Below are 25,923 nucleotides of genomic sequence, written 5' to 3'. Positions count from 1 at the left end.
GTAGAGTGAAGGGGTTTGTGCACTTCAGTGCAGGTGCCTTCAGAGGTTAGAAGAGAGACACCCAGCATGGGTGCTGGGAATTGAATGCAGGACCTCGGGAAGAGCAGTATAATGCTCTTAACTGCTGAGCCATGCTCTACCCCCTACTCAGTTTCTTGGTTTTTTGCATAGTGTGTGTGTGTGTGTGTGTGTGTGTGTGTGTGTGTGTGTGTGTGTGTGTGTGAGAGAGAGAGAGAGAGAGAGAGAGAGAGAGAGAGAGAGAGAGAGAGAGAGACTGACTCTCCATAGCCCTGACTGTCCTGGAATTCACTATGAGGCCCAGGCTGACCTTGACTCACAGAGATCCGCCTGCCTCTCCCTCCTGAGTATTGGGATTAAAAGGCGTGTGCTATCATGCCTGCCCCTAATCAGGTTTTGAATCCACGTTTAAGTGCTTACTGAGTGACCAGTGTGCTGTGAGACCTTTTTCACGATGGCCCTGCCATTCTCGTTACGGACCTGCTGAGAAGTGTTGTCTGGCCCTATACATTGCTCAGTCTCAGATCTTCCTGGTAAATAATCACGTTTTCATGCATAGCTGTTTTTTTCTCTGGTGCTTATAAGTAGGGTCAGGAAATGTTTGTGAAAAATTGCTATGAAGAACAATTTCACCAGCTCTGTAAGTCAGCCATAAATACCATAGACTGGGTGGCCTGACCCTACTCCTTCCTTCCCTCTCTCTGTCCTCTCTCCTCTCCCATTCCTTCCCTTTCCTGCCTCCCTTCCTTCATAGAGGCTTGTTATGTTGTCCCACTAGCCTAGAATTTGTAAACCCACTGCCTCAGATTCTGAGTGTTGGGATTACAGGTGTATATTATAAAACCTGATAGACAGACCAGGAAGCTTAAACAACAAAAATGTATTTCTCACAATTCTGGAGGATGGAATTCTGAGACAGGTGTTGGGCAGGTTGGTTTCTTCTGAGGTTGCTTCCTGTGGCTTTCAGATGGCCACCTTCTTCCTGGGGTTCTCATAGGCCTTTTCTTTATATATGGATCTATGCCCTAGTCTCCTTTTATTTTTATTAAAGTCATGTTGAATTGGGGCCACTCTTAATGACCTCATTTTAATGTAATTACCTCTCTCATGACTGTCTCCAAAAGCAGTTTTACACCCCAAGGATCTGGAAGTTGGGGCTCTAATCAGGGGGTTTGAGGAGATCAGATTTAGCCCCTAACACCGTCTCTGCTTCTTTGCAGGAAGAACTGTAGGAACGGTCACAACTTGAAGACTGATCATAACCTGAGTGTGCTGAGAACTCATGGTGTTGACCACCTCACCTATAGTGAGCTTTGCCAGCTCTTGATTCAGAATGACCCCTGGCTTTTACCGGAAGTGAGTGCCAGAGGGATGGTGGGCTTGAGGGCTTTTTTGAATAGTGGAGAAGCCAGATGGTTGGCAGATAGATAACTCAGTGCTGGAGAGAACGGAGAACCTCATTTTGATCACGAACCATTGCATGGAGGAGACTTAGATTTAATATCCAGCTCTGCTAATTAAATATGCTGGATTTAATAGCCAGCTCCTCTGGTCTTGGCCCAGCCTTGGCACCTCTTGAAACTTTTCCTTCCCTGTCAGTTGGGCTGGCTCCTCAGTGAGGTTGGCCAGTGCCTGAAGCGAGTGTTATTTAGAACTGAGCAGAATGAGGGACCCCATTGGCCTGTCCCTGAATAGCAGGAACTGGAAGCGTGTGTTTGGGTACTGCTTGACTCACTGGTCTATGGAGCCACCTTCCAGAGCTTCTCGACAGGCACCCGGTACTCTCTCTACCCACTCCCTCATTCCCAGGAGAATGTGTACAGTAGCTGACAAAGTCTCAGATTGTGTAAGCTTATTATGTTATCTCTGTATCATTTGGTGACTGAAGACTCACAGCACAAAAGAGTTACTGGGTAAGGAGCAGGGGAAAGTATAGAGAACGTTTCGACAGCCCGGGGTAGGAATGACATTCATGGCAGGAGAGAAGGAAGGAAGGAGCTGAGGAGGAGACTGACTGTAGCATGCTTCCGAGAACAGTTCTACCAGGCTCACAGGTGCTGCTGGAGGGATACTGTGACTCACCAGATTAGACCTGCTTTAGGATCAGTGCTGTGTTCCATTGTGCTGGGAGAGACCTCAGTGTGAACAGGACCCTGGCTCTATAGGGCTCCTCTGGGCCTCCAGTTTCCCCAGCGGATCTGAGTAGAGTATTTTCCATGGATGGGACAAGTTACATGGGATGCTTTGGCACTGCTACTGGTTTGAGCCTACAAACTAGATTGGCATATTTTAATGCAGATATTTCCATATTAGACAATTAATGTCACCCATTTGAGAAATGGTAGCATAGCATCATGAGTGGCACATAATAAATGTTAACTTTTTATATTTGCCTTTTGAAAATTCATATTGATTTAATTAAGCTAAACTTTCTGGAATATCTATTTTGGTTAGGTACTGTGATTGGGAGATAAAAGACCCTGCTTTGCCCTTAAAGGAGTCAAATCAAATGGTGGGATGAGAAAGTCACAGGATGATTTCAGGGTGATGTTTGAGGTATTGTGGGAGTCCACACTCTGGGCTGTGGGGAAAGGTGTTTTGGGGTAGATGAGGCCTGTCCTGGGTGCTGGAAGATAAGTGAGGACAAGGGCAGTCTGGCACCCCTTATATGCTGGCACTGTTTGACACTTTCATGTTTCCTGTCTAGTAATCACAACAACTCTGTGACATTGGTGGAGTTTTACCCATTTTAGAGATTTTAAAAAAATGGAATCTCAAAGCTGATGAGCAGCTTGTACAGGGCAGTTGTTGGAATTGATATCTGGCTTTTCTCTTGGGTAGACCATCTGTAGAGTAGAATTCTTGAAAGAAAACGGCCCTGGAGGGATTTCCTGCAGCTTGTGAAATGCAATGCCTAGGAGTCGTAGGTGGGCCAGCTTCCATGGTGAAGTATTTGAAGTGTAGCGAAGGGGCAGTTGATTGAGGTTCAAGTTGCAGGTCTGTAGTTGTGCATTGTCGTGCCTGTTTGTGATCTCAGCAGTTGGATGGTGGAGGCAGAGGACTAGGACTCATCTTTCCTTTAGTTATGTAGTTTGAGGCCAGCCTGGGCTGTGGGAGACCTTGTATCAATAAACCAGAAAAAAAGTTGCAGTTTGCCAACAACCCAGTTGAACAAACAACAAATACAATGACTAGCTGTATGACTGGGGCTAGCTGATGAAATCTTAATAAAATGTATTAGCTTTGTTAGGAGTACATGTGTACCAGGGTGAGTGTGAGTATGCCCCAGTGTGGAGGTCAGAGGACAACTCCAGGAGCTGTTCTTCTCTCCTAGTTAGATGGACTCTTGTATTGGAGTCAGGTCCTCAGGCCTGAGCAGCAGGTGTCTTTTTGCCTCTGACTTTTGAGCTTCGGAGTCTTCCACTTCCATTGAGAAGTGAAGGGGTGGTATTTGGTCTTCTCTGAGATGCCTGAACCCTCAGAACCTCTCTGACTTTGAATTTAGAAAGGAAAATTGGGAGAAATTATCTAGAAAGGGATGTTAGGTTTGGTGAGGCTATGTGTGGGGGGAAGGGTAGGTAGATGGGGTACATAGAAGGCTGCTACTGTTCTGGATCCTTTGAAGTTCTGTGGCTCTTCCCCAGGGAGAGGCATGTTCGGAGTAATTTTATCTTAGGGAACATTTTGGTATCCATGTCTTAAGTGAGAGATGAGCTCTCTATGGCCCATGTGAATGGTGAACTAATACATTGACCCTGAGGCCCCTTCTCCCCCATGGCGTGGCCACTGAGGAGGTGCGCTGTGTACAGTGTTCATGGGTTGATGTCTTTTCCCTCTTTGTCAACAGATCTGCCTACATTACAACAAAGGCGATGGACCCTTCGGCTCTTGCTCATTTCAAAAGCAATGCATTAAACTCCACATCTGCCAGTACTACTTACAGGGAGAGTGCAAATTCGGTACTAGCTGTAAGAGGTCCCACGAGGTCACTAACTCGGAGAATCTGGAGAAATTGGAAAGGTTGGGTGTAAGTTCTGACCTGGTGAGCAGGCTGCTCTCTACTTACCGGAATGCGTATGACATCAAGAATCAGGGCTCAGCCCTCAGCAAAGTGTCCCTTTCTCCTGCGGGTCCACAGGGGACTTCCGGTAAGGCTGGTGGAAAGTGCTGTAGGCCCTGTGCTTGGGGCCTGGATTTTGTTGGCTAGTAAATAGAATATGACTTTGTGCAATTGTGGCCTTCTTTAATAACAGTCATTGATCCTTCCCTAGCTAGGAGGTTCCTAAGATGAGTTGAAATCCAGACGTAGTCAAACAAAGCATTCTAGATGATGTGAGTTGAGGTTGGTGCATTTTCAATCCAGGAGGATCTGGGTCTGCACTGAAGTGAGGTCAGCTCCTCCCTGTGCAATTGCCTTCTATCTCTGGAGAAGTTTTCCTTTCAGTGAGGGACCTAGAGTTGAGATGCTGGTTATGCAGCTCTAGGGGCAGCCATTAGGTGGCATTCTTTATAATATTACAAATGAATGCAAGAAGAAGTTTGTAAAGCTGTGGCCTTGGCCATTTTCCTGCCATGAGTAAGCAGAAGTTTCCCCCCTTGTAAAAAAAAAAAAAAAATTTGGCCTCATTCTCTGCCTCTTTTTGGCACCTAGACAGTGCCAGGCCCATAGTAGCCTCTCAACATGAGTGAGTGTGGGGGGATTTATTTTTTAAGAGTCTGTCGGGCTTAGTGACAGATAGACGGAGGACTTTTCAGTTTAAATTTTAAAATATTTTACATTCATAGGTGTTTTCTTCTAGGTATGTCTGTGCTCCATGCACTTCTGGTGCCTGCAGAGGCCACAGGCTAGGAGAGGTGTTGGAGCCCTTGGAGCTGGAATTACAGATGGTTGTGTAGATGCTGGGAATTGTACCCAGGTCCTCAGGAAGAGGAGCCAATTAGCCTCTAGTAGATATTTTTTTAAAGTATAATTTTTAGTTATATTTTGATAATTTCATACATGTATACAATTTTCTTAATCATATCCATCCCAAATCCCCTTCCTACTCTTTCCAATTCTTTCCAGTACTTTCTTCTCCAACTTCTCTGTGGTTTTTAAAAAGGATTTTATTTCACTTTTATGTGTGTGTGTGTGTGTGTGTGTGTGTGTGTGTGTGTGCGTGCGCGCGCGCGCATGCATTTGTATGTATGCCACATGTGTGCAGGTGCCCATAAGAGTCAGAAGAGAGCATCAGATCCTCTGAAACTGAAATTATAGATGGTTTTGAGCCTCCATGTGGGTGCTGGGAACTGAATTAGGTTCCTCTGGAAGAGCAGCAAATATTCTTAACCACTGACCCTTTTTTTTTTTAGATCCCTTACACTATCATTTTAAAAATTACTTATTAACATCTATTTATGTGTGTATATCAGAGGACAGTTTCACAATGTGGGTCCAGGGATCAAACTCAGGTTGTTAGTTAGGCTTGGCAACAAGTGTCCTTACCACTGAACCCCATTAGTGCTGACTACATGCTTATTGGTATGGGGCCATCCACCTGGGATTAAACAACCTACCATTGGCTGTACCACCAAAGAAAGATGAGTCTCCCTCTCCAAAGCAGCAATCAGTTGCCAATAGCTCCTCAGCTAGGAGGGAGCCTCATGAACCCTTCTCCCATTCCTAGTGGAGTGTTGACTGGCTTAATCTTGTGTAGGTAAACCATAGCTGTTATAAATGCATGAGTGCAATGGCCATCTTTTGTCTAGAATGCAGCATTTCATCACACTCTCCTCATCCTCCAGCTCTTACGCTCTTTCTGTCCCCCTTCTGATAAGTTCCTGGTCCTTGAGGGGGGCTAATACAAATGTCTTACTTAGGGCTAAGCACTTAACCATCACTTATTTTTGGCACTTTGACCAGTTACAATTCTGCATTGGTTGCTACTCACTGCAAAAAACATTTTCTCTAACCAAGGTTGAGAGCAGCACTACTAGATGGGTATAAAATACATATTTAAAAGGTGGTTTGACAACATGTCCATTTAAAAAAACAGCAGTAGTAGGTTACCCTCTAATGCCTTATGACCTCCCCAGCCATGGACTTTGGGTTAGGTTTACAGTACCAAGTGTGAATTCTGTCCTATAGAGCAAGCCAAAATCCAATCAGAAAGCAATTGGTTACCCCCCCACACACACACACCACACTAGTTGTGCTATTATTGTACCAGTAGGCATATCTTGCCTGGCAGGATGTAGCTTGCAGAATCCACTGCTGGGTATTCCATTGATGACTTTTCTCCTCCAGTGGCCTGCCTTGTGCCTTTTACCACTGTGAAAATTAGCCAACAGGGAGGATGTTTTCAGGTCAGTTCCAGTTTGACTTCTCTGTTTTCCAATCAAAGTATGTTGTGTCTTCAGAAACCTTCTACTTATGCTGAGCAACCAAGAGCAATAGCCTCTGTTGTTTTGGTGGGTGTGCCTCTGGGGCCTCCCTGACCAATAACTCATAGACAGGTAGCCCATGACTGGGACTGAGATTTTATTTAGTAACCCAGGTGTTCTGGAGGAAAGAATTGTCCATCCATGCAATGTACTTCCTACTCAAATTCCTTTTTAAAAATGACATATTTAATTTAAATTAGCTTATAAAGCTGTGTGTTTCCATAAGCCTTTTTCATAGAGCCTTAGTTTCAGTTAATGCACCCCAACCCTTTACTCCCCACCGTTTCCAGCCCCTATCCCTGCTTAAATCTTTAGTCCCCAGTGTCCCCCTATCTACTGGTGTTCCAACCCCTTGCCTGCCTTATGGCCTTTTCTCTTCCTCGTGTGTCCCTTCTAGTTTCCTGATCTCTGTAGACACCCCAAATTAAATACACAAATCTAAAAATTTGAAGCTAGATTTTGCATAAGATTTTACTGTTTTTTGAAGTGACAGCTTACTCTTTTCTCCACACTGGCCTCAAATTAGGCAAAATGGCCTTTTGCTTCAGTCTCCCTAGTAGCGGGGGCAGTAAGTGTATGCCTTTGTGCCTGGCTAAAGGTTTTTATTTAATACGCATTTCTTTTTTTTTTTTCCCTTGGTTTTTTGAGACAGGGTTTCTCTGTGTAGCTTTGCACCTTTCCTGGAACTTGCTCGGTAGCCCAGGCTGGCCTCGAACTCACAAAGATCCACCTGCCTCTGCCTCCCGAGTGCTGGGATTAAAGGTGTGCACCACCACCGCCCGGCTTTAATAAGCATTTCTTTACTATGTATACAGTGTTCTGCCTGCATATATGGGGTACTCTTAACTGCTGAGCCATCTCTCCAGCTAATAAGCATTTCTTAACTGCCTTTTGTATGTGGATGAATAATGTGGCCCTTGAGGGAGCTTATGAGAACTTGGTTCATTTGGAACTCTGGTTCCAAACTCTGGTTCTCTGCTTTTTCATTTCAGCAACTTTGAGAATTTTCCATGTGCAGTCTCTGTCTTGGGCCTGAGTTAGCCTTTTGTAAACATGAGAACAGGCCTCCCCCACAGAGCACATCATTTTATCCGTCTACTCATTTAGATGTTGATATAGAAAACGTTTTTAATAGAACTTTCCCTAAAATATCAGGTCAGTGCCAAGACAGCCAGCAAACGTATCGACTATTGCAGTCTTACCTGATTGTCAGAGTTAAAGATTATTCTTGCTGCCTCTAGTTTTTCTTTGTATTTTCTTCAATTTGAGTGTGTGTGTGTGTGTGTGTGTGTGTGTGTGTGTGTGTGTATGTATATGTACATGTGTGTCTTGCTTGTCTGTGCACCACTTGAGTCCTTGGTGGCCACAGTCCAGAAGAAGGTGTCGGATCCCTTGAATTGGAGTTACAGACAGTTGGAGGCCATGCAAATGCTGGAAAATGAATATGGATCCTCTGGAAGAGCAGCCAGTGCTCTTCACTGTGGAGCCATCTCTTCAGCCCCACTCAGACTTTTAAAAATGTGGGTTCTGGGGGATTGACCTGTGGCCCTCAAGCCTGCAGGGCAAGCACTGACTGAGCTGCCCTCCCTGTCTCTTCAGATGCTTTTTTAATCCCCAGCTCCACAAAGGTTTTGCTTTAGATAATGGTTAGAGCATTATCTGGATTATGACTTTATAAAAAATGAGGGGAGGATCTGCTTCTGAGTGGCTCAAGTCTTACAAAGAGGGTCTCCCAGGTGTGGATTTGGAGGCCCAGCCTGCGGAACATCTGGGAGTTTACAGAATGAAAAGGAAAGATGCGGATAGCAGAAGTACAGGGGATAGGATGGCAAAGGAGGAAAGGTTGTAAAGGTTTTTCTTACTTGGGTTAAGTGGATGGGATAAATGTAATAGGAGTGGTAATGAGAAAGGTACACTTTGAAAGAACTTAAGAGCTTATAAGCAAACTAAAATGAAGAATATTTTATTTGGAGATGAAAACTTCCCATATATTAATTACCTTTTTCTTATTAGTACCCAGTTCTAAAGACTTCATTGACAAATATTTGCCATAGAAACTAAATATGATTTTTTTAAATGCCCTTCAATTTTTTCTTTTCTAGTAACTTGGATGGATATAGTAAGAGTTGAAAAAAAATACCCCTCTGTGGTGTCCTGGGTTTAGTAGAAAGCTGTATGGCTGAGTGTTGTAGGATTCACCCTAAAAGTCAGGTGCCTACCTGTGTGGTTGGGGCACTCTTATCCTTGAAGGATAGGTTCTCTAGTTTGCCTAGGTCACTTTTGTCTGTGCAGGAGATGAATAGATTTTGTCTTCTTTTTTGCCGTCAAGTGGACACTGACGTATTGTGTGGTGTTTTTTGTAGAAAGAAAAGACAGTTCAGGTTCTGCAACACCAGGTGCTCCTACCCAGGAGGAGAGTGATCAGATTTGCTTGTACCACATTCGGAAAAGTTGTAGCTTTCAAGGTAAGTTAGAAGCTCTTTCCTCTCATGGGAGGGGAGACTGCTTCTCATTCCTGGAACTGCTTTGAGGCATCCCTATAGAGAGGCGAGGTCTTGCCAAACTAGTTCTGAATCTGCTTTGTTGAGAATGGAAGGGATTATTTGAATTTTTGAAAATGAAACTGTAAATGAGTTTTTGGGAATATAGCAATCTGGATCTCTACCAGGGAGTGTCAAGTGACCACAGAACTTTATGAAATGAGGCTGCTCAATCTAGTGGAAGCTGAAAGAATTGCCACTTCTGAAGGTTGACAGTAGGCCTAGGGGAGTCTCAGAAACTAGGAAGACCTCAGTGAAGAGGAGGAAACACTTGTATTCACACTTGGAGGATTGCTCAGGGTTTCTCCGTTATTAGGCCAGTGGTCCCTGCTTGGGACCTTTACCTATCCTTTTCTACAAACAGTAATTCTTGTGTGGGTCAATGTTTTCACAAAAGCTTTGTGTTCTTCACTGACAACTTAGCCTTTGACTGAAGATTCTTTCTCAGCTTCTGTGACTGCAGCCACCAAAACACTGTGTTCCATTTCAGTCTTTAGATGTCACTCAAGCAGTTCATGACTGTTTTCACTTTGTGAAGGAGTTAGATAATTACAGAGCAGAGCAGAAAGTCCTCCTTCATCCTTCCCCGTGGTAAACACTTGCTGCATGTTGTGCCGCTTTGTCTTACATTTTATTCATTTCAGATTACATTTTATTTTGTGTATGGGTGGTTTGCTTTCATGTATGTCTATGCACCTTGTTTGTGCCTAGTGCCCAAGGAAGCCAGAAGAGAGTGTCTGATCCCTTGGAATTGGAGTTACAGAAGGTTTTGAGCCACTGTGTCAGTGCTGGGATTCGAACCTGCATCCTCTGGAAGAGCATCCAGTGCTCTTAACCACTGAACCATTTCTCTAGCCCTTCATTCTTGTTTTTAAAATATTTATTTTTCTTTCTTTTTCTTTCAGTTTTATTCTGCTTGCTTTGTAGTTTAGGGGTTCTTGAAGGATCCTGTTTTATTTGTAGTACTTCTTATTGCTTCCATTACATTTACTCTTCTCTCTACCCTGTCGTATCAAGGGGTGTAGGGAGGCAGTGGAGATGGATGTGGGTGCTTTGCCTTCCAAGTTGACTCCATTTGCATAACTCACCTGGGAAGCCTAGTCTGGATTGCGTTGAGTTGGGGAACATTAGAAGGGAAGTGAGGAAGCTGATAAAGAGGGTGGAGGATCAGGGAAGATGACCGTGGAAGGGTTGCTTTCTGCTCCTACTGCTGTGCCAAAGTTCTTGCCAGCTGCTGTGGTTGAGGTGCTCTCTCCCATGGGCCTCCAGCTGTGAGAAGCCTGGGACTTTACACTCAGTTCCAAGCCTGCTGTTAGCCACAGCCCTGGGTCCCTGGGTCCTTTCTGAGGTCTCAGTATGGTGACTGTGGGGGAGATACTGTTCTTTAGGAGGTGTTTTCTTCCAGGGAGGTTTTCCTTGGGCCACCCAGAATTTTCCTGTACTTGGAGTTTATCAACATAACATTTCAACACTTGGGTGCATTCTGCCCACTTCTAATCATTTCCTTTAGTGCCCTTCAAAGAGGGAATAGGAACTCTGATTTGGTCACAACCTCTGGACCATAACTGCAGCCTGCCTCTGCCTCCCAAGTGCTGGGTGGGATTAAAGGCGTGTGCCACCACCGCCCGGCTAGAATACATTCTTATAACTCAGTTAGAAACGTGCAAAATGGAGGAAGTCTTTCCTCATTCCTCTACAAGAAATATCTGCATATGTACGTGTATTTAGTTAGAGTTCTACTAATCTCTGTCTCCTATTTTGTATATAGAAACATTCTGCACCTGGTTGACTATACCTCCAGGTCAGAGTTCAGTGAACTTTCTAGGCCTTTTTTCCAACCCCTCCCCCATCTCTGTACAGATGTGTCAAGAGCTCACAGGGCTTTTGAAAGAATGTCAGAGCCAGCATAAGCAAAGATGAGGCAGGGTGCAAGGGCTTGAAGTGGAGACCCTGAGCCCTGTGGCACCTAAAGACAGAAAAAGTCGAGGGGAGGACATGGGTACTGATGGGCAGAGCAGTGTATGTGAAGACTTGCTGGGGTGTGTTGAAGAGGTGAGTCTCTAGGCAGATACCCAGAAGACATCTCAGCAGCCGGAACTATATTGCCAAGCCACCTTCAGTGGGATGTGTTGAAGTCGGATGGCTTTCTCCTTTCCCCCACCTCTCTCCCTCTCTCCATCCCTCCCTTCCTTTCTACTAGGGATTGAACCCAGCTAAGGTTTTTTTGTCTATGCTAGGCAAGTGCTCTGTCACTGAACTGTATTTCCAACCCTGTTTTTAATTTGAATTTGTGATCCTCCTGCCTCAGCCTCCCAAGTAGCTGGGATTATAGGCCTCAGCCATCAAGCTAGATTCTGGGATAGATTACTGTTGGAGTTAAATCTGGAATCTGATATCTGCCCATACACATGCTGTGGTGTGCATAGAGACAAGGAGCATCTTGACTGACCCCTGTAGGGCTGGGACCGATGACCTTCTTATGATCACCTTTACAGTCAGGAAATGACATTCTAGACCTACACATTTTTAAAAAATTATTGAAATGTCTCATTTAAAGGAAAGACACACACATGGTAAAACCCATAGTATTCCATTATGTAGATGCCCAGCTGTAACTGCACTAACAAAACACAACTTCCTCATAACTTCTCAGAATGTTCTCAGGTCAGTGATCAGGACCACTCCCATCGATAATTATAGGGTGGGGACACACTGTTTACTGCTAGGGTGTCTTACTGCTTTATGTTTCTATTTTAGATAAGTGCTATAGAGTTCATTTCCATTTGCCATATCGGTGGCAGTTCTTGGATGGAGGCAAATGGAAGGATTTGAACAACATGGAGCTTATTGAAGAGGCTTATAGTAACCCCAATAAAGAGAGGTAGGAGAATGAAAACGCACCCCTCATCCAGGCTTTGTGCCTGGCCTTTTGTGTACAGCATAAGGGATTTAGTTTAAACAATAGTATGAGCATACATAGGCACATGTGTACACAGACACACACACACACGCACACGCACACGCACACGCACACGCACACGCACACGCACACGCACCATCACATCATCTTGATCTGGAGATGGAAGCCTGTGATGGAAGCCTGTGTTTATCCTGGCAGTCAGTTATCTGTTCTCCCACTCTCCTCCATTCAGGGAGGAGCTGTGAGAAAAGAAGGTGGTACCAAGACCAAGTATCCTCAATTACTTGCTGCTAGGATTGATCACATATGCAGTTATTCATTATTGCAGAAAATCCAGATAATAATTTGTGAATTTCTAATCGTTTCCGTAAAGTCACACAGCTAAACTGTTTAACCTGAATGTTTTTATTCTTTTAAGTTTTTTCTTAGCATTTTCACTCAGCCAATTCATAGTAAATAAGGAAATCTCAGATAGCCTTCTTTTAAATATTTAACCATAACTTGGATTAAAATGTGCTGCAATATGTTGCTAAAAAGGTAATTTAAAAAATTTTAATTTGGGCATGGACTGGAGAGGTGGCCTAGTAGGTAAAGTTATCATTGCTCTGCCAGAACCCTTGCATTTGAACCCACTTGGCCACTAAGAACTGTCTGAAATTCCAGTAGTGGAGGATCTGGTGCCCTCTTCTGGCCCCCTCAGACACTGCACTAACGTGGTGAATGTATATGCAGACAAAATACCCATAGACATAAATAAAAATAAATAAACCTTTACTAAAAGGAAAAGAGTTTGAAATTTATTTTATTATTGGTTATATCTATGTGTATATCTGTGTGTATGTGGGTGCATGTGAGTATAGGTGCCTGCATAGGTCACACAAGGGTACTGGATCCTGTGGCCTAGAATTATAGGCAGTTGTGAGCTACCACTGTGGGTACTGGGAACCAAACTCTGATCCTCTGTAAAAGCAGCAAGTGCTCTTAACCACTTAGCCCCCTAAAAAGAGAATTTGAATATCTAAAATGATTTTGAACTTAGTGTGCATATGTGCAAATTGCTATTGGCTAAGAATGTGAAACAAATTATTCCCCTTAGGAAGATTAAATAGCTCACATACCACCCATAATCTTTCTATTTGAAGCAAGTTTTAGACAGTGTTGTGTATAAATATTTCAAGTATACAACTCAGTGACTTTTGACAAATGTATTTGCTTATGTAGCCAGCAGTCTGAGATACAGTATCTCATCACCCAAAAGAGTCTCCATTCAGCTCACTTTCCAAAGCTGTCTTCACTGACTTCTCTCACCTTAGACTGGTTTTGTTAGTTCTTGGACCTATAAGTTGAACCATTTGCTGTGTGCTGATATGCCTGGAGTCTCACAGCACTGTGGTTTCTTTACTTTTGCTTTTTAAAAATTTTCAGTTTTGCTTGAGACAGGGTCTCATTATGCAGCACAGGCTGTCCATAACCTGTCAGTCTGGCCAAGACCTCCCGAGGGCTGAGATTGCAGGGTTGTACCACCACACCAATCCAAGACTGTGTTGGACCAATCTTCTGTGCACCACCGTGTGTTTCTGTGGGAGTTTCCAAAGGGGTCTTCTGGGAAGTCCTGTGTTTGTCCCCGGCTTTGTCAGGTGATAACATTTTTCAGGTGATTGTAGTACTTCCTACTCCTGTTAGCAGGATTTAATGACGTGGACCCCCAATTCTGGTACTGTTGAACATTTACATACTAACCAGTCAAGAGTGTAAAATGTTTTCTCAGTTTGCATAGCCCTGATTTTCAGTGAAGAAAAATTTTTCCATGGGTCCATTGACTGTTTTTGGTTCAATGTCCATCCTTAAATGTATTTGGGAGTAAAGAGAGCTGTGTTTTACCTATCCATTTATTTTGAGGCAGTCTCTACATTTCTGCATATTAAATGTGAGCTAAATCAACTCTTTTAGTCAGCTAATAGTGCCTTCAATGCAGAGAAATATTTATCCATCTTTTCCTTTATGGTTTTGTACTTTATGTGTCTTAAGAAATCTTCCTTTTGCCGGGTGGTGGTGGCGCACGCCTTTAATCCCAGCATGTGGGAGGCAGAGCCAGGCGGATCTCTGTGAGTTCAAGACCAGTCTGGACTACCAAGTGAGTTCCAGGACAGGCACCAAAGCTACACAGAAAAAACCCTGTCTTGAAAAATCAAAAAAAAAAAAAAAAAAAAAGAAAGAAAGAAATCTTCCTTTATTCCAATAACAAAAAGAAATTCTCCTGAGTTTTCTTCTAAAAGTGAAGATTTTAAGTATAACACTGTCTTCAAATTCTCTTTTATGTGATTCAATTTGAGCTCAGTTTCATTCTTAGGTGAACCACCAGTTTCTCCAACACCTACTTTGAAAAGTTTAATTAATTTGCTCATGATTAAAATACCTGACATAAAATTTAAACTACTGAGTACACTCATATTATACAAGCTCATGACTACTCATTTCTGGAAGCTTATTTTAAAAACCACCAAAAGAGAGCCAAATTTGGTAAAATGTTAACACACCTTAGCTCATTTCAGCTCATTTTCATATTTCAGCAGCCCAGGAGGCACTGAAGATGAGTGTGGAAAGAAAGGATAGTATGTGACCAGCCTCCTGTGTTGGTCACTGTGTCTCTTGTCTTCTGGCCTCTGGGCAGTGCCTGTCTGTATCAATCCCACACTGTCTCTCACCCATTGGAGCTTAACACTGAGTTCTGGCATCTGGGAAGGCAAAGGCTCTTCTTCCTCCTCCTCATCCTCTTGCTGCTGCTTCTACTTCTGGATCTTGCCATTTTGTTCTTTAGGAATTTAAAGTTTTCATCAGCTGGCAGATAACTCTGCTGTGTTTTTAATTTGAAATTACATTGACTGTCGTGAGTTTGGGGAGAACTGTGTCTTTATGATTTCAGTGCAGACACATGTCCACTTTCTGGAATTCTGATGAAGTGGTGGGCTGAGAAGTCTTCACTTTGTCTTTTATTCTCCTATCTTCCCTTTCGATTCCTTTTCTTCTCTTGGCTGCATTTAGGGGAATTCTTCTCAGAGTCCCAGGCCACTAGTTCAGCCTCATCTGAGATCCAGTGAGTCCCATCTGTGACTTTAAAATTTATGATGTTATATTACTTATTCCTAAGTGTTCTTGTTTTTCATCAAGTTTACCTCGTCAGTTTTTTTCAGTCTCATAACCCTAACTTAGACTTTCGATAATTAACTAAAAAGAACCACATTACACATGTTTGTATCTTAGAATGCTAGTAGTCTGATTCTATTTGTTTTTGTCAACTGTATTTTTTCACAGTCTTTTTCCACAAGTGTTGTTCGATTTGATTTTGAGATCATGTTTGATGAGACTTGATTTGTGGAAATTTTTGTGAGGTGAGTTCCTCCAGGGAATTATGTTTGCTTTTCTGGGAACCACTATCTTTACAGCTGGTTCTAACGTAGAAGTGTGAACCGTTCTCAAACTGGTGTGAGGCTCGACTGACTGAGAGTCCTGGGGAGTTTTCCTCTCCCTCCAGAGCCAGTGTGCATGCAGCCATGCAGCCGCAAGGCTTGACTGACTGAGAGTCCTGGGGAGTTTTCCTCTCCCCTCCAGAGCCAGTGTGCATGCAGCCATGCAGCCGCAAGGCTTGACTGACTGAGAGTCCTGGGGGAGTTTTCCTCTCCCCTCCAGAGCCAGTGTGCATGCAGCCGCAAGGCTCGACTGACTGAGAGTCCTGGGGAGTTTTCCTCTCCCCTCCAGAGCCAGTGTGCATGCAGCCGACTGTCCTTCCTGACTGCTTTGGCACGCCATGCTCCTGGACCTAGCTGTACAGAAACCTGTCTCTGGTCTCTCTCTTCTCCCTCCTTCCCTCTGCCTCACCCCAAGCTCTCTTTTGTCCAGATGGAGCCTCAAGTAACCCAGGCTGGCCTCAGCTCACTGTGTAGCCAAGAATGACCTTGAACTTCTGATCCTGCCTAGACCTCCTAAGTACTGGGATTACAGGTGTGTGCTACCAGGCCTGGCTAGAAGTATCTCTTCTGAGCTGGGTCTGTGGTGTAGATCTGTAATCCCATCTAGTTGGGAAGGTGAGGCAGGAGGATCACAAGTTCAGGACCTGCCTGGGCAACTTAATGACTACTTCAAAATGAACAGAGAGTTGGGATATAGCTAATTGAGGAGTGGTTTCCTAGTGTGTGTGAAGTCCTTAGCTCGGTATCCAGCACTGGAGGGAAAAAAATCTCCTTAGATTTGGCCTCCTTATCCAGATACTACATTTGCATGTGTCCCCACCTCCCTGTTGTGGCTGCTGAAAACACATCATTACTCATCTACACTCTCCTCACTTTCATTCCTGGTTTTGTGACTCCCTTTGGTCTTTGAGCAGCATCCCGTTTGGAAAGGAGCCTGGTCTGGTGGCAGCCAGGCAGGCTGTGCTGACAAACTGCTTTCTTCATACCTTGTTTGCTGGCTGTTTTTGCTCAGATGTGTTTCTTAGCTTTTGTTTTCCAGTTGTTACATTGGAGATAATAGACTGATCCCATAGAGTTGTAAAGATTGATTCTACTGTACATAAATTATTTTATGGAGGGGCTGGCTCAGTTCATGATAACTATTGTTAGTTTGTTTTTCCAAGGATTTCTCTTCTTTTTTTTTACAGCTTAGTAATGCATTTTATTTTTGTAGCCTTGGAGATCAAACCCTTGGAGACCAAACTGGCTGTTCATGCTAGGCCAGTGCTCTCCCCTAGCCACATCCCCAGTCCTAATTATTTTGAAAAAGGAATGTTTTAATCAGCATTTTCTGAATTTTACAGTGAAAGGATTTTCATGATAACCAGTCTTCTGTATCTCCCTGATTTTAGTTTTTACACAGCAGAAGTGACAATCTTGTAAAACAGGTTTCCCTACCTCTAGAACCATTTGTAAAACTGTATGACACATTTATTATTTGCACATCACGTATTCTCATTGGTAGAAGCAGAATGACCTGTGTTGTTTAATTAGTGAAGTTTTAATCTCTTCATTTTCTTTTTCAGGATTCTGTACACAGAGTCAGCTGCTAGCTTTCACTTTGATTTAGACTTTGAGTCCATGAAGTTTGGTAGAACTGTGGCTCGCCGACTCTCCACAGCTTCTTCTGTCACCAAACCCCCGCATTTCATCCTCACTACTGACTGGGTTTGGTACTGGATGGATGAGTTTGGTTCTTGGCAGGAATATGGACAACAAGTAAGTGTGATGATGGAAAGGATGACCCTTTCGTATAAGATGGAGAAGCCATTCTAAACAAAAGCACAAAGATGCCAGGGAGTGTACTTGGTAGACACCAGGATCCTCAGATATCTGAATGACAGTACATCTGTACAAGCCTGTCTTTGAATGATTAGACATCTTGGCTCATGAGAATTGAATGTTATATAACTGTCATGGTGGCAGTCTTCTTCATTGATTTTATTAGTTAATAAAAAACTCTGGAGCTAGCGCTTAAACTGTCGTATAAAGTTGAAGGCTTTCAAATTGCCTTTCTTGCCTGTTTCCACAATTTCAGAAGATAGCAATGTGTGAGAATATTGATTTATATCAGCTATTGATTTGGAACGCAAGTCGGGTAACTCACTGCCAACTCTATGAAGGTGTCTACAAAGGCTGAAATTGAAAGGAGTCTGGGGACGTACAGAAATGTAGTATGCAGAGAGAGCCATTTATGTAGAGATCCCTTTCCCCAGGGAGAATTACCTGGGGGCCGACGGGTACTTGTTACTCCCTGGCTTGTTGGAGGTTGTACTGAGGCTTTGGTTTCTTGTTCTTAACTATACTCAGAATGCTCTTCTCTGATCACGTTTTTATGTAAGTTTTGTCCGTACATTGTAGAACTTGTGATTAGTGAAGAGGAAATTTCTTTTTATCTTCTGTATGTGGATATTTTGCCTGTATACCGTGTACCTGCAGAAGCCAGAGAGGGCCTCAGATAACATTGGAACTGAAGTGGCAGACCAGTTAGCTGCCAAGTGGGCACTGAGAACTAAACCTAGGTCCTCAGCAATAGCAATAAGTTCTCTTAACCTCTGAGCCATCCCTACATCCTCAAGTCCTCCTTCTTAAAGCTCCACCCCGTCCTGGAGACTATGCTTTAGAACATAAACCCTTGAGAGACAAGCCATATCTAAACTATAGCAAAAACTCAGAATTCAAATTTAGTCCATCCAATCCCAAATGTTTTCTAGTAGGTAATTGCAGAGAAAATGAGGGATTGAGATAAGTAACTGGAAAAGTAGAAGGTCCTCCAAGAGACTGGAAAAAGAACAGCACAGAAAAGGACTCAAGCCTGGCTGGAGGGAGAAGGGATGAGCCTAGCCCGAGCAGTAGAAGCGTTCGTCTCTTGAGCTGATCAGTTACGGAGCCTAGGTGAATTCGCTGTTGGTAGTTTGCCATCGTTTGTACCATCTATTCTGAAGAATGTTTAAAATGCTTGTATTTGTGTATATGTATATGTCTGTATATGGGTGTGCTCATGCCACTGCATGGATGTAGAAGTCAAAGGACAAATCCTGGCAGTTGATTCTCTCTCTATCGTGTGTTCTAAGGATTGAACTTAAGTTATCCGCCTTGGTGGCAAGTACCTTTTCCTGCTGAGCCATCTTGCTGTCCTATGCTTTTTTATTGCTTGCATCCTGGTTACCCTGCTTAGCAGGACCTATACGTACTGTCTTGTGTTCACAAGAATAGCTTCAGGAGAGTCATGTCACTTCCCTTCCAAGCCCCCCACCCCTCCCCTCCCCCTGCTCCCTGCTCCCCTCCTCTTTCCCTGTAATAAGGTCATCTGTCTAGAAGAGGGGCTGCCTTGACTAGCATCTTTGCCATCACTACAGGCTCTTGCCTCATGACATCTCTGGATTTCCTCTTACAGGGTACAGTGCACCCTGTGACCACCATCAGCAGCAGTGACGTGGAAAAGGCTTACCTGGCATTTTGTGACCCAGGGGCTGATTCCCAGGCAGCCACCTTGAAGTTCCAGGCTGGAAGACACAGCTACGAGTTAGACTTCAAAGGTACCCTTTTCTTGAGGAGTGAGTCTAGCTCTCCCGTGTTAACCTGGGGTCCTGGCCTGGTATAAGACAGGAAAGGAGGGTGTATCTATCCCAAAAGGCAGCTAGACCCATCAGCAGATGACACTGACCTGCACTGTCAGGGGTGCAAGGAGAGGGGGCTTTCGGACACCTGGAGGGAAGGGCCCGTGAGTACAGTGTGGCTGTTCTGGGTCTGAAGGTTAGCCTGTCTCAGACAAGGCCTGAGTGGCTCCACTATGCAGGGTCGCCTCATTCTTCCTGGTGTAGGACCGAAGCTACTGCCTTTTCTGTAGTACCTTCAGCCTTGATGTTGTCGGACACACTAATGACAAGTTCTGTATGTGTAGTTAGTGTCCAGAGCTGGAGCTGAGATGATTTTTCCAATATACCTTAACAGACAGAAGCAGACCAGTCACCCATTGGCCAGTTCTTCAGTGACTGATCTGTGACAATGTTTCAATGTTAGTTGTGCTGTGATTTTAATGCCATCTCCGTGCAAAGATAGATTCTCATCCACCTCCGCTCAGGTCACCTTTGCTTACGTTTACTGTTTGACACCTGGCACCTTGCAAATCCAGCATGTTTTTTTTTTTTTTTGTTTTGTTTTGTTTTGTTTTGTTTTTGACAGGGTTTCTCTGTATAGATTTGGAACCTGTAGACCAGGCTGGCCTCAAACTCACAGAGATCCGCCTGGCTCTGCCTCCCGAGTGCTGGGATTAAAGGCGTGCACCACCACCACCCCGCTGCAAATCCAGCATGTTAAAGGGAATCAGAGGACTTGCCTTGGCACAGTGTACTATCCTCACTATTTTTTATACTCTGTTCTGTGTGGAAAGCAGCAAAGTGCCATTGGTGAATTGTCCTAAAACCACTTGGTTGCTTGTTTTTGGCCAGTTATTTTTGGTTTGTGGTTTTGTAGCACTTGTGGTTTTGTTTAAGGAAGACTCCTGATGCTTGTCTTGCCCCTCAGAGAAGTTTCTTCTTTTCTTTAGGGGAATGACTTCTATTGGAGGAAACCAACCAAGACCATGAGTGTCACAAATGACAGTCATTATAATTGATGATAGTGTATAGAAGAGGGCAGGGGGATAGAAAAGGCAGGAATGATAGTGTATAGAAGAGGGCAGGGGGATAGAAAAGGCAGGACTGCCTTAAAGACCCATTTTATGCAGCGGTCACTCCTCTGACTGCCTCTAACCACAGTTTAAAATATCTAGAAAATGTTTAAACAGATACAACAAAAATGTCAGACATACCTTTCTAGTTCTCAACTTGGAAGTTCTAGTTCTGCTCCCTGAAGATAGAGCAGACTTTCAGGACAAGGATATAGCTTGAAAAAGCATGCTCACAGTGGCCTGACCTAAGGTCATTAGGTGGTCACAGTTCACCTGTTGCTTGATTTTTTTAGTTTTTGGTAGATGATAGTACCTATAAAAGAAAAGAATGGGCCGGATGGTGGTGGCATGTGCCCTTAATCCCAGCATTCAGGAGGCAGAGCCAGGCAGATCTCTGTGAGTTCGAGGCCAGCCTGGGCTAGAGAGCGAGATCCAGGACAGGCACCAAAACAACACAGAGAAACCCTGTCTTGAAAAACAAAAACAAACAAAAAAAGAAGAGGAGGAGGAGGAGGATGAGGATGGAAGTCATTGGCTTCACCTACACAGTCTCTACTATGTATAATGAAATAGAATCTCAAACCAGACTCTGCCGTATACACTTCCTGATTGTCAGGAATGTATATACACAGCAGCCCAAATGACCTAGTCTGGGGAGACCAGCTCTGGGAAGGATTCTTGTCATGAAAGAGTAACTCAAACTCAAAGTGATAGCCAAGTTTCCAGAAGCAGAGTCATGATATCTTGTTCCTGGATGTCAACAGCAGAATCCCCCACAGCAAACTCATTTAGGGATGTATCCCAGTGTAAATTAAGGAAACAACAAGGTTATTAGGGGAAGGGGCTCTTCTTTCCCCATGGAAGGTCAGAGAAGGTATCTAACATATTCTTACCTAGTCCATATATGCCGAATAGCCCGTTTTTACTATTGAAAGGTCATTTAATAAGCCAAGTGTGTTCATGAGCAAAGCGTCATGGAGGGTTGAATGATGGTGACAGAAGGGTTATGGAAGCTAGGTGAATAGTAGACTCCAGAAGATAATGAGGATAGCTGTAGTGCAAGATTATTATATAGTTTATGTTCAAAGGCAGGTAAATTCCAGACATCTATCATTTTTAGTGTTAAAATCTTCCTAAAATGAAAATAAAAATTGGTTTATATATTTAAGTATAAAAGTAGCACTCGATAGGGGTTTCTTAGTAGGAAATATAACTTCTAGATATTTGTCATTTTCAATGCAAATGTGGGTGGATACTCACCCTCTATCCTTGGGATGAACCTGAGATTGAGGGTGGGTCAAATGTTGTTTATTAAAGAGAACATGAATTTGAAAAGATTGATAAACACTGCTATAGAGTCAGCTTACTCAAATTTAAGAAGAGTCGTAAGGGCAAATTATTACCTATAAATTGCATTAACTCAAGATGTGGTAAGGTCTCAGGCTTGGCTGGAACTTCTTTACATCCAAGCTGGAAAAAATTGCTAAGCAAAACAATAATTTAAATATTATTGGAAGGAACAATTCAAAAGCATTCATGTGTATAATTGATACACCAATTACTAATCATTTCTCTATTCATTAAACTCAGTCTCCTAAGGATACCTATTTTCTTTATGACTATTTGAAATGTGTAAAATTGCCTTATCTTTAAGACTGATCTTGGGCTTTATATGTTGGATTATCTGTCCAACCCATTTAATTTATGTTTACAGAACATTACTGCTGTGCATACACACACATCTGATTTTTTTTTCAGCCTTTCTGCAGAAAAACCTTGTGTATGGCACTGTCAGAAAAGTTTGTCGCAGACCCAAGTATGTGTCTCCCAAGGATGTTCAGATGAAGCAATCCTGGTAAGTTAACATTTGTGAGCTTGCTTGGTGTATGGGTTCAGTTGAGTGCTTTGCTGCCAGTAACAGGAAGCTTCTCAAACTACATGAAAGGGTACTGACTGGCATGCATGACTGGCATACTACTGTCATTAAACTTACTAGTTGGGAGCCAGGCTGTGGTGGCACATGCCTCTAGTCCCTGCACCAGGGAAGCAGAGGCAGGCGGATCTCTGTGAGTTCGAGGTCAGTCTGGTCTACAGAGCTAGTTCTAGGACAGTTATACAAAGAAGCCCTGTCTCAAAAAAAAGCAAAACAAAACAACAACAGCAACAAAAACCCCCAAACCTTCTAGTTGGGAAAGTCTTTGAGCCATAGTGAGAATTAGCATTGTGGGTTTCATCTAAAAGTCACAAGGCTTGTCTGTTGGGATGTGCAAACCTGACTAGATTTGAAGCCAGCCTATCAGTTTGTCTTTAAGTGTGACAACTGAGTTATAGACCTGAATCTTTAAAAAATGGTGAAGTTGCCAGTGTATGCCATCACACCTTTAATCCCAGCACTCAGGAGGCAGAGGCAGGCAGATCTCTGTGAGTTAGAGGCCAGCCTGGTCTACAAAGTGAGTTTTAGGACAGCCAAAACTATTACACAGAGAAACTCTGTCTTGAAAAAAAAAAAAACAACCAAACACAAGGAAAGAAAGAAACTGATTTAATAGTCATTAGCAAACCAGCTTCACTTCACAGTGGATTTCTTTTCTTTTCATTTTTTTTGTGTTTTGATTTTTTTTTGAGACAGGATTTCTCTATGTAGTCTTGGTGCCTGTCCTGGATCTCACTCTGGCCTCGAACTCAGAGAGATCCACCTGGCTCTGCCTCCCTAGTGCTGGGATTAAAGGCACCCAGCCACAGTGGGTTTCTTGGGTCACAGGATGGCTGCCAGGAGCATCTGATTGAACCCGTAGGCAGCATATAAGGGAGGAGAGAGACTTTCTGCAGCTGATGGGAAATTCTTGAGCGCTGTACTGATCACATCTCTTTTAAAGCAAGAATGGTTTAGTCTTGGGCAGGCGTGATGGGATTGGAGCTAGCTGTGCACTAGAAGAACATGGCCTGGATAATGAAGATGTACCAAGTTCCCCTAGGAGTCTTGGTTTGCCATGGCCAGTGCTGGGACTTTTAAGATAACAATGTTGTTAGCTGCCTACGCTTTATTAGCCTGAAAAGCCAGGATCACTTTGGTTTTGTTGGTTCTCTGAAGACTTTGAAGGTAAAGTGTATTGATTATATTTGTAAAACAAAGGTCATTTAAAAAAGATTTGGAATAAGTAAGACGAAAAGTGTATTATCAGTCCAAGAAGCAATGCCTCGTGACTCAAATACAGCAACATAATTTCTTGAGAATGTGCCCTCCTTTTTCCTCTTCTAATTAAAGTTTATTTTTGATGAAATGTAAAACATGTACTTATTTAAAAGTCAGAGCTCTATAATACAACATACTCAGTAGTTTGTATCTGTGTTATCTCAAACCTGCTCCCATTATGGTAACCATTTTTGTTTGCTTCTAATTGCTCTTTTCTGTGTTTGTCTTTGCAAAAATAAAATAGTATATATGCATGTACAGGTGCTCATAAAGCCATCTGCCTGCTTCCTATCTTTGCCTACATAAATGGCAGCTTACTATATAGACACCATTCGGAACCTTTAAAAAATCTTAAAAATACCCTGGTAATTGCTCCGATCAGATTACTGAAGACTTCTTTAATCTGCTTCTGCTTGGGTGGTTTATTAGCATTTGTATATAACGTAGTGTATTGATTTGTTTCCCTTTCATGGATGTTTGTGTTTCCAGTAATTCACTATTACAAAATTCAGTGCTACAGAGAACCCTCTGGTGTGTTTGGAGGTTGGTTGTCAGGTCAGAGTCAGAAGACAAATTGGACCACTATGGCCACCCAGCAAAATCACAGTTTACGGATTTTCCTTGGCCGCCTTTGTGAGTCATCAAGCCCTGGGGCTTCTGCCGTTCTCATAGTGTACTTCAGTTGGCTTACTTTTTATTCTTTTTTTTTTTAAATTTTTTATTTTATGTGCATTAGTGTTTTGACAGTTGTAAGCTGCCATGTGGGTGCTGGAAACTAAACTCGGGTCCTCTGGAAGAGCAGTCAGTGCTCCTAACCACTGAACCATCTCTCCAGCCCCCGGTTTGCTTACTTTTATGAATGAGATTGAGTATATATTTTTTAAAACATAAGGGATAATTCTCCAAATCCTTTTTTTTCTCCTGTGAACTGTCTTTTTGTTTTTGAGACAGGATTTCTTTGTGTAACTGCCCTGGCCGTCCTGGAAGTCGCTCTGTTGACCAGGCTGGCTTCAAACTCACAGAGATCTGCCTGTCTCTGCCTCCTGAGTGCTGGGACTAACGGTGTGCACCACCACTGCCTGGGTCTTTTTTTAATTTAAATTTTATTTATTAAGATTGTACGTATGATGAAAACAGATTTGCATATTTGTGGCTCATGCATAGAAGGGTGAGAGAAAACTTTGGGAGTTGGCTCCCCTTCCACTGTGGGTTCCCGGTTCACACTCAGGTCCTCATACTTAAACAACAAGCACTTTACTGAATGAAACAGATGAAGCGGCTTCCCAGCCCCAAGAGCTCTTTAATCTGTTAGGACTCAACCCTCCCCCCCCCCCTTCGGTTTTTCAAGACGGGGTTTCTCTGTGTAACTTTGGAGCCTATCTGGAACTCACTTTGTAGCCTGGACTGGCCTCAAACTCACAGAGATCTGCCTGCCTCTGCCTGCTTTTTAGCCCTTGACTGCTTTTATAAACTCTAAATACACCCTCTCGGCTTTTTATCTGCTTTATTATCTTGCTATTCATAAGGTGTTTTTCATTAGCGCTTTTTTTTTTTAACTGTTTTGGTTCAATGTCAGTCTCTTTGGTGTTGCTTCTAGGCTTAGTTGTGATTGTTTGTGATGGGCCTATATCACATTACATGAAGTCATTTTTTATTCTTTCCCTAAGCAAAATTTGGAAAAGCCCTTTCTGTTTCTTTTCTGAGACTGAATTTCTTGTGTTATCATCTAATTTAGTTTTTAGGGACCATAAGCAGACATGCGTGGCATGTGCAATGCAAGGCACTGCATTTGATTCCTAACACCACAAAAAAGTAGTTATTTTGATCAGATACAAAATAAGGTACAAATGATTCAAGTCCTACTCCTCAGTGAGCTGTGAGCTAACTGCTGTATCCTGCATCCTGCATCCTGCCTATGCAGGTGAGGTGCCTCGTTCCTTCCTCAACCCTTATGACAGTAGCTAGTTACTCAGTAACTCTAGCAACAATGGCTGCCTGGGCACACATGAGTCATACCTTAGTCTGTAGGAGCATCATTTAATGTAAAATTTGAAACTGCATTTGTATACATTGAGTTTAGTTCCATTTTCTATTAACATAATCCAGGGCTGGTAATATGGCTCAGTGGGTAAAGTAGGAGAAAAACAACTACAAATTTCCTTGTGGCTTCCACATGCACACATGCAGACACAAATTAAGTGTATAAAAATATGAAGATTTTTTGATTTTTAAAAAAATAAATTTTGCCGGGCGGTGGTGGCGCACGCCTTTAATCCCAGCACTCGGGAGGCAGAGGCAGGCGGATCTCTGTGAGTTCAAGGCCAGCCTGGACTACCAAGTGAGTCCCAGGAAAGGCGCAAAGCTCCACAGAGAAACCCTGTCTCAAAAAACCAAAAAATAAATAAATAAATAAATAAATAAATAAATTTTATTTTCCTGACTACTAGTTTGGAAGTTGTACGCTGTGTTAGAAACGGTGTAAGGAAGTCTGGGTTCTTCACTTAGGCAGAAATGAATGTCTTTGCTTTCCTATTGTAAGGACCTTCATAATCTCCTCTTGATTTTTTTTGTTTTAACTTTAAGAGACACCTGTTCTATACTGTGAAGCCTTCATTAAATTATGCACATTTTAACCTTGACTTGTCTTTTCA

General features: G+C 43.0%; 1 protein-coding gene across 1 annotated transcript in view; it reads left to right on the top strand.

Moving 5' to 3' along the window:
• Parp12 (poly(ADP-ribose) polymerase family member 12) overlaps positions 1-25,923 on the top strand; it is a 35,538-nt gene that overhangs the window by 3,458 nt on the left and 6,157 nt on the right. The window contains exons 2-8 of the mRNA XM_052721253.1: positions 1,239-1,374; positions 3,866-4,166; positions 8,805-8,906; positions 11,739-11,862; positions 16,934-17,126; positions 18,805-18,946; positions 21,838-21,934. Of these exons, the coding sequence (XP_052577213.1) occupies positions 1,239-1,374; positions 3,866-4,166; positions 8,805-8,906; positions 11,739-11,862; positions 16,934-17,126; positions 18,805-18,946; positions 21,838-21,934 (1,095 nt within the window). The remainder of the gene's footprint in view (positions 1-1,238; positions 1,375-3,865; positions 4,167-8,804; positions 8,907-11,738; positions 11,863-16,933; positions 17,127-18,804; positions 18,947-21,837; positions 21,935-25,923) is intronic.

This window comes from Peromyscus californicus, unplaced genomic scaffold, assembly GCF_007827085.1.
Source record: "Peromyscus californicus insignis strain IS unplaced genomic scaffold, ASM782708v3 Scaffold_6__1_contigs__length_162567912, whole genome shotgun sequence".
Lineage (NCBI taxonomy): Eukaryota > Metazoa > Chordata > Mammalia > Rodentia > Cricetidae > Peromyscus > Peromyscus californicus.
The sequence above is the reverse complement of the archived record's forward strand: the minus strand, read 5'-3'. Positions and strand labels throughout refer to the sequence as shown.